The sequence below is a fragment of the Crocuta crocuta genome, unplaced genomic scaffold (genome assembly GCF_008692635.1).
Source record: "Crocuta crocuta isolate KB4526 unplaced genomic scaffold, BGI_CrCroc_1.0 scaffold7, whole genome shotgun sequence".
In the NCBI taxonomy this organism is placed as follows: domain Eukaryota; kingdom Metazoa; phylum Chordata; class Mammalia; order Carnivora; family Hyaenidae; genus Crocuta; species Crocuta crocuta.
The window spans coordinates 6,655,174-6,663,160 of NW_027531904.1; the positions used below are offsets into that span (position 1 = coordinate 6,655,174).

The window sequence follows — 7,987 nt, forward strand, 5'->3', positions numbered from 1 at the left end:
ACGGGTGAGCTTGTTCTGAGCCACAGCACCAGCGGTGGGGGCAAGGCCTGGCCCTGAGAGGGGAGCGTCACCAGGGGGCCCCAGGCAGATGCCGAAAGGGGCCCGGATTGCGGGGTGGGGTGCCTGGCACACAGGTGGTGAGTGCCTGGCAGGCTCCGCTCCTGCCCTGGGTGGCCTCGAGCTGGGGCATAAACAGAAGGGCTGTGGCCAGCGTGTGTGTGGAGCGGAGGCCTAAAAGGTGGCCCAGGAGGAGGAGACACAGTGACGCTGGGTTGCAGGGCCCCCGCCTTCCCGCGGCCCGTTTCTCTGTGTGGTAGACGGAACACGCGTGTGAAATGCAGGTGAATCCAGGCCCCTCCATCTTCTTGCTCTGGGCCTCTGTCTCTGCACACGGAGCCCCTGGGAACGTGCGCGTGCACAGGGTGGCATGGCTTCAGCTCAGGCAGGTGTCTGTCCCGTGTCCGTACAGAAGTGCTGTGGGAGTGCGGGCCCGCGGAGGGGCCCCGGGGGCAGCCAGACAGGAGGCTCCCCAGCCGCAGCCTGCCCAGGGCCCATGGGGGCCTGCTGTCTCCCCAGGACCTGGGGACCGCAGGGCGGCAGCTGGGAGCCGGGGCCGGGCTGTCGGGCCCACAGGCCTGCCTGCACACCCAGCTCGGCCCCGACGGGACGCGAGGCGTGGGACTGAGGCGCCGGATCCCTGGGCCGTGGAACGGCGTGCACGCCACCCCCACCCCTACCCCCACCCCCACTCCCCGTGGGGTGGTTTCCCGGATTAAATGACTCACCCGGCACCTTGTGAGCACTCAGCAAAGAGAAGCCAGAGCTGTAGCTCTTCTGTCCGCATTTGTGGCTCGCCGGCCCCTCTGCGTCCCGCCTCGCTTGGGCACAAACGCCTCGTGAGCAAGCACCCTGAGCAGGTCCCCTTTTATCCCCAGGCAGGGGCTCCTGTCACAGAGACCTGGAGTCCAGCCCAAAGTCGAAACTGCCTGCCTGCTCCCACAGCAAAGGGGACGCCTGCTTGGCCAAGGGCTGGTGTGCTCGGTGGGAGTGGCCCCTCTCAGTCTTCAAGGTCACTCCTGGCACGGAGGGTACACTGTAGGGTGACCCGCCCCCCGGGGGGGGCCACACCAGACCTGCGCTCCGGTTCCCACGGCTCATCTGCCGCCAGAGTGGGGATCTCTTTGCTCCCGCTCCCCAGGTCCCTTGAGGCTGCCAAGAAGGGAGGGTGCCGTCTTTGGGGTCGAGGCGACAAAGACCCCACTAACAAAAAACTAACATTTTTTACTTAAGTTTATTTATTCTGAGAGGGAAAGAGAGAGTCCCTAGCAGGCTCTATGCCATCAGCATGGAGCCCGACACAAGGCTTGAGCCCATGAGTCTGGGCTCATGACTTGGGCCGAAATCAAGGGTCAGACAATCGACCACTGAGCCTGAGCACCGCGCCCCCCCCGCCCCCAGGCGCCCGGGGAGAACTAACATTCGCACGGACGTTCTGGGCTGTTCATACCACCCCACGGGCTGGCACTGCGCACCCGCCCCCCCACAACAGGAAGGAGGAATCTGAGGGCTTGGGACGCTGTGGGATATGCCCGAGGGAGAAAAGGGCAAAATTCGAATTTGAACTCCAAACCTAACATAGGCTCCGCTGCTCGGGAGGGTTCCTCCCTCCGCTTGCCCCAACCTCAGGAAGTCTAGAACAAGTGCTGGGCTTGTTGTTGCCGCAAACCCACAGTGGGCAGGAGGGCTGCGGCCGGGTGCGGTGCCACACCGGCCACTCAGAGCAGAGGCAAGGATACCGCCCCAGCGGGTGGCCCTGGGAGGCACAGTGGTCCCTGAGGAGTCCATGAGGGCAGGGACCGTGCCTCGCCTGCCCCGCATCTCTGAGCACAAGACCCGGCCCATAGCAGGGATTTAGCAAAGTTTTTGTTGCGTGAAAAAAAATGAATGAGTTCTTAGTCCCTAGAATGAATGAGCTCTTGTCCCAGAAGCACCCCAACCTTTGCTGAATTTGGGGCCCCAGAAGGGAGAAATCTCTCGGCTCTATGGCCTTACCAGCAGGAAAATCTTCCAGAGATCTGGGCAAATAAAGAAGTTAATTGTTTACATTTGGTGAGGGCTTTATAATTAACTAATCCCCTTCACCGGGTTATGACCTCTGCGACCTCGAAATCCTTCCACGGGTAGGTGCTTCCGTTCCCATTTTTTAGCTGGGGAAACTGAGGTGCAGAGGAGACTCTGAAGTGACTCTCCTCAGAGTGACTCTTGTCACTTGTAAGTGACCGAGCTAGGACTTGGGTCCAGGCTGCCTGACCCCCATCTCCCTGCTCTTTCCAGCAGGGGCAGTGGGGGTGGGCCGAATCAGGTTCAGCCCCTCCAGCCTGCTCCAGATGGACCCTGAACCCCGAGTCCGGTTCTGTTCCATCTGACCCCTTCCACGAGAGCCTTCCTTTAAGATTAATAGTTTAATCTTTAGTGTCCGTTTCAAGGAAGCTAAATTCCTGTCTGGGGTATTTTATTTTTAGCCGGCTTCAGGAAGGGGAAGTGCACCGGCCTGTGGGGGGAGGGAGACACCAGGCCCGGAGCCGGTTTCCTGAGGAAAGGACGCAGCCCGCCATGCGCCTGACCGTGACCCTCAGACCAGACCAGGCAAGGCAGGCAGGAGCCGTCTCAGACCGGAGCCGGCGCTGAGCAGGATGGGGGCGGGGGGGGGGTNATCCCAGGCCACCCCGGAGGAGGCCCTCCCACATCCGGGGCACACACCGCCGTCCTGGGGAGGCCCGAGAGGGCGCCAAGGGGTGGGGGCAGGGAGGGCCTGGAACTCGCAGGAACAGGTGGAATTTGAGGAAAGCCTGGGAGGCTGCCGGGAGGGACCCGGAGCTCAGCAGGGGTGCGAGAACCCTGTGCAGGGGTGCGAGAACCCTGTGCAGGGGGGCCGGCTGCACAGACTGTGCCCCCAGGGAGCCAGGGCGCCCCGGGTCTGGACCGGAACAGGTGGGCGCCTTGGCTTTTGTAGAAGAACCTGTTAGGTCAGGGAGCGTGTCTGTGAACCGGGGAGCCAGTCTCACGGGCATTTCAGACCTTCTCTCAAAGGTGGGAGCCATCACGGGGCCCTGCTTTCACATCAGATCTTACATGGGATTCCGGCATACAGATCAGATAAAAGCTGTATTTTTTTAAAAAATTTTTAATGTTTATTTTTGAGACGGACCGAGCGTGAGCGAGGGAGACACAGAATCCGAAACAGACTCCAGGCTCTGAGTTGTCAGCACAGAACTCCATGCGGGGCTCGGACCCTCGAATCAGGAGATGGTGACCTGAGCCTAAGCCGGACGCTTAACCGACTGAGCCACCCAGGCGCCCCGAAAGCTGTGTTTTTAATTGGCATAAATTTGGATATTTGAAAGTATAATACTTAGCTAATCCAGAGCAATAATAACCTGTTGTGAGAGAGACAGTCTTGTAGCCTCAGGCTTAAAAGATAGGCGTCGCTGCTGAGATCGGCCTTGGCACCTAATTTATTTTTGTTTATTCCCTAGTGTTTGCCATATATATGTATATATATTTGTAATTTTCCCCTGCCCCGCCTGCAAATATATATATATATTTTTTTTTTAACCAAAGCACCTCACTCATGGTCAAGCCATTACAAATGGTGACAGCTGTTTAACACCTCACTGTACAGTCTGAGGGTCTGTGCAAAATTAATTGCCTTGGCAACAAGGCCACTGGAGCTACAGAATGTTTTGGAATGAGGTATATATTACATGTGAGAAGATGGGTTTTCCAAAACTGATTTTTAAAATAGAGGGGGGAGGGGCGCCTGGGTGGCTTAGTCGGTTAGGCGTCCGACTTTCGCTTAGGTCATGATCTCGCAGTTCGTGGGTTCGAGCCCCGCGTTGGGCTCTGTACTGACTGACAGCTCAGAGCCTGGAGCCTATTTCAGAGTCTGTGTCTCCCTCTCTCTCTGACCCTCCTCTGCTCACGCGCTCTCTCTCTCTCTCTCCTAGAAATAAATAAAAATATGAAAAATTTAAAAAATAAAATAGAGGGGGGCACCTGGGTGGCCCAGTTAAGCGTCGGACTCTTGATATCACTCCGGTCGCGATCTCACTGTTTGTGGGATCCAGCCCCTTCTGGGGCCCTGTGCTGACAACGCGGAGCCTGCTTGGGATTCCCTCTCTTCTCTCTGCCCCTCCCCCACTCTTGCTCTCTCTCAAAACTTTAAAATAGAGGCATCTTTGCTCTTTGCAGTTTTGAATCTGAGTTTTGAGCAACTCTCGGAAGGACGTTGTGGGGAAGCTAGTTTAAGAACTTCGGGGGAAATTCAACCCTCCTGTTAGAGGTGGGAAGACTGAGGCCAGCAAAGGGGGCAGGGCTTACCCAGGATCCCACAGGGAGATGGAGGAGATGGTCAGACAGACATACAGAGGGTGTCATTGCTCCCAGTAATTACAAGTGTGTCCCGTTCCCAGGGCAAGAGGAGAAAGGCATCAGGGACAGACACACCCCTCGCCGGATGTGTGTCTATGTGTGTGTGCAGCATTAACGTTCCCTTCTCTCCCGGCAGCGATGCCCTCCTAGCCAGCCGCCGCGGGATGGAGGGCTTCATGGACTCAGGGACACAGACGGATGCCGTGGTGGTGCTGTCCTTGGCTCAGGCCGCCGTGCTGGGCCTGGTCTCGGAAAATGAGCTCTTCGGAGCCACCATAAGCGCCGAAGCCTTCTACCCGGACCTAGGGCCCGAGCTGTCTGGGACGGCTATTGGGGAGCCCGGCCCCCCGGGCCCCGACGTCTACCAGCTGGCTTGCAACGGTCGGGCCCTGGAGGAGCCGGCGGAAGAGGAGGTGCTGGAAGTGGAGGCGGCCTTCGAGAAGCACACCCGGCGGAAGACGCGACCGCCAGTGCGGCTGGTGCCCAAGGTCAAGTTTGAGAAGGTGGAGGAAGAGGAGGAGCAGGAGGTCTACGAGGTGTCCGTGCCCGGTGATGACAAGGAGGCAGGCCCGGGGGAGGCCCCTGCCGAGGCGGCCGGCGGCGGCTGCGAGGCCCTGGTGCAGAGCAGCGCCGTCAAGATGATCGACCTGAGCGCCTTCAGCCGCAAGCCTCGGCCGCTGCGGCACCTGCCCCGGGCCCCCAGGCCGGAGCTGGACGCGGCCCCCTACGACCCCCACTTCCCAGACCCGGCCCGGGTCGGCTTCTCCGAGGCCAGCATGGCGCTGCCTGGGCCTGAGGCCCTGCCCGCGGAGTGTGGCTTCGAGCCGCCCCACCTGGCCCCCCTGAGCGACCCCGAGGCCCCCAGCATGGAGTCCCCGGAGCCTGTGAAGCCGGAGCAAGGCTTCGTGTGGCAGGAGGCGGGTGAGTTCGAGGCCGACTCGGCCGGCTCGACGGTGGAGCGTCACAAGAAGGCTCAGCTGGACCGGCTGGACATCAACGTGCAGATCGACGACTCCTACCTGGTGGAGGCGGGCGACCGCCAGAAGCGCTGGCAGTGCCGCATGTGCGAGAAGTCCTACACTTCCAAGTACAACCTGGTGACGCACATCCTGGGTCACAACGGCATCAAGCCGCACTCGTGCCCGCACTGCAGCAAGCTCTTCAAGCAGCCCAGCCACCTGCAGACGCACCTGCTGACGCACCAGGGCACCCGGCCCCACAAGTGCCAGGTGTGCCAGAAGGCCTTCACGCAGACCAGCCACCTCAAGCGCCACATGCTGCTGCACTCCGAGGTCAAGCCCTACAGCTGCCACTTCTGCGGCCGCGGCTTCGCCTACCCCAGCGAGCTCAAGGCCCACGAAGTGAAGCACGAGAGCGGCCGCTGCCATGTCTGCGTCGAGTGCGGCCTGGACTTCTCCACCCTGACCCAGCTCAAGCGCCACCTGGCGTCCCACCAGGGCCCCACCCTCTACCAGTGCCTCGAGTGCGACAAGTCCTTCCACTACCGCAGCCAGCTGCAGAACCACATGCTCAAGCACCAGAATGTGCGGCCCTTCGTGTGCACGGAGTGCGGCATGGAGTTCAGCCAGATCCACCACCTCAAGCAGCACTCCCTCACCCACAAGGTAGGGCGCCCTGGCCGCCGGCGCCTCTCCTCTCACCCCGCCCCCTCGTCCCGGGCCCCTCCCCTCTCCCCGCCCCCTTGTCCCGGGCCCCTCCCCTCTCCCCGCCCCCTTGTCCCGGGCCCCTCCCCTCTCCCCGCCCCCTTGTCCCGGGCCCCTCCCCTCTCCCCGCCCCCTTGTCCCGGGCCCCTCCCCTCTCCCCGCCCCCTTGTCCCGGGCCCCTCCCCTCTCCCCGCCCCCTTGTCCCGGGCCCCTCCCCTCTCCCCGCCCCCTTGTCCCGGGCCCCTCCCCTCTCCCCGCCCCCTTGTCCCGGGCCCCTCCCCTCTCCCCGCCCCCTTGTCCCGGGCCCCTCCCCTCTCCCCGCCCCCTTGTCCCGGGCCCCTCCCCTCTCCCCGCCCCCTTGTCCCGGGCCCCTCCCCTCTCCCCGCCCCCTTGTCCCGGGCCCCTCCCCTCTCCCCGCCCCCTTGTCCCGGGCCCCTCCCCTCTCACCCCGCCCCCTCGTCCCAGGCCCCTCCTCTCTCCCTCCTTCCCGCCCCTCTCACCTCCCCTCCCCCGCCTCTCCTTCCAGGGCCCTGCCCCCTCTGCCCCAGGACCCCTCCCCTCTCACCACCCTAATACCTCCCCCCCAGGGCCCTTGCCTTCTCCTTCCCAGGGCCCCTCCCCTCTCACCCCCAGGACCCCTCCCAAGGGGCCTTGCCCCAGGTCTGAGGCTCCTCCTGTAGGTCTTTTGCTCCCTGCTTACAAAATAGTGCTGGAGACCGTCTAGCTGGTAAGATAGATGGACACAGATGAACATTTCTTATGTTTGTAGTTACATGTTTACTTGGATGAGTTTTAGAAACAATACAATTGAAATTAGGGTTTTAAAAAAAATTTTTTTTACGTTTTTATTTTATTTTGAGAGACAGAGCAAGCGGGGGAGGGGCAGAGAGAGAGGGAGACACAGGATCTGAAGCAGGCTCCAGGCTCTGAGCTGTCAGCACAGAGCACCATGCGGGGCTCGAACCCACCAACCGTGAGATCATGACCTGAGCAGAAGTCGGACGCTTAAGTGACTGAGCCATCCAGACGCCCCTTTTAAAAGTTTTTGAATGAGGAGCACCTGGGTGGCTCAGTCCGCTGAGCGGCCAGCTTTGGCTCGGGTCACGGTTTCAGGTTCATGGGTTGGAGCCCGAACTGGGCTCTCTGCTGCCAGCATGGAGCCGCTTGTCTCTCCATCCTCTGTCTCTCTCTCGCTTTCGAAAATAAATAAACATTTTTGGGGGCGCCTGAGCGGCTCAGTCGGTTAAGCGTCCAACTCTTGATTTGTGGAAAGTCGCAGGGGGGGACTCTGTGCTCACAGCATGGAGCCTGCTTCAGTTCCTCATCTCCCACTCTCCCTCTCTCTCTCAAAAATAAATAAACGTTAAAAAAGTTAAGATAAATATTTTTAAGAAATAAAAAAATAAAAGAAAAATTTTTGAACGAAATGTTTGAGGAACCCCTGCAGGACCCAGGGAACACAGCTGGAGAACCACTGAAGCAGCCTGCTCTCTTCCTTTACAGACTGGAGGGTGGAGGCCAGGAGGCCCCACGGCAATGGACATGACAGTCTTCTGACTGTCAGAGGGTTTCCTCTCTTTGTAGTTACAAAAGTGTATCAAAACCTGTGCCTTCCCTTTAGTAAAAGGCGAAAGATTTATGCGATCTGAAGAGAAACCAGAGTATTATGTGCTTTCTCTTTAGGAAAAAGATTTTATATATATATATATATATTTTTTTTAAGTTATTTATCTATTTATTTTGAGAGAGATAGAGATAGTGTGAGTGGGGAAGGGGCAGAGAGAAAGTGAGAGAATCCCAAGCCGCTCCCCTCTCAGCCAGAGCTGAGACCCCCACTTCCCAGATGTGGACCCCGAACCCAGCATCGTGCTTCCTGGGCCGGAGGCCTTGCC

The 7,987-nt window shown here is 59.7% G+C and overlaps 1 protein-coding gene across 1 annotated transcript in view; it reads left to right on the forward strand.

Moving 5' to 3' along the window:
• Nucleotides 1–2,947: 2,947 nt before the first annotated feature.
• ZNF710 (zinc finger protein 710) overlaps nucleotides 2,948–7,987 on the forward strand; it is a 15,921-nt gene continuing 10,881 nt past the window's right edge. The window contains exons 1-2 of the mRNA XM_077774327.1: nucleotides 2,948–2,991; nucleotides 4,568–6,056. Of these exons, the coding sequence (XP_077630453.1) occupies nucleotides 4,596–6,056 (1,461 nt within the window). The 5' untranslated portion in view covers nucleotides 2,948–2,991; nucleotides 4,568–4,595. The remainder of the gene's footprint in view (nucleotides 2,992–4,567; nucleotides 6,057–7,987) is intronic.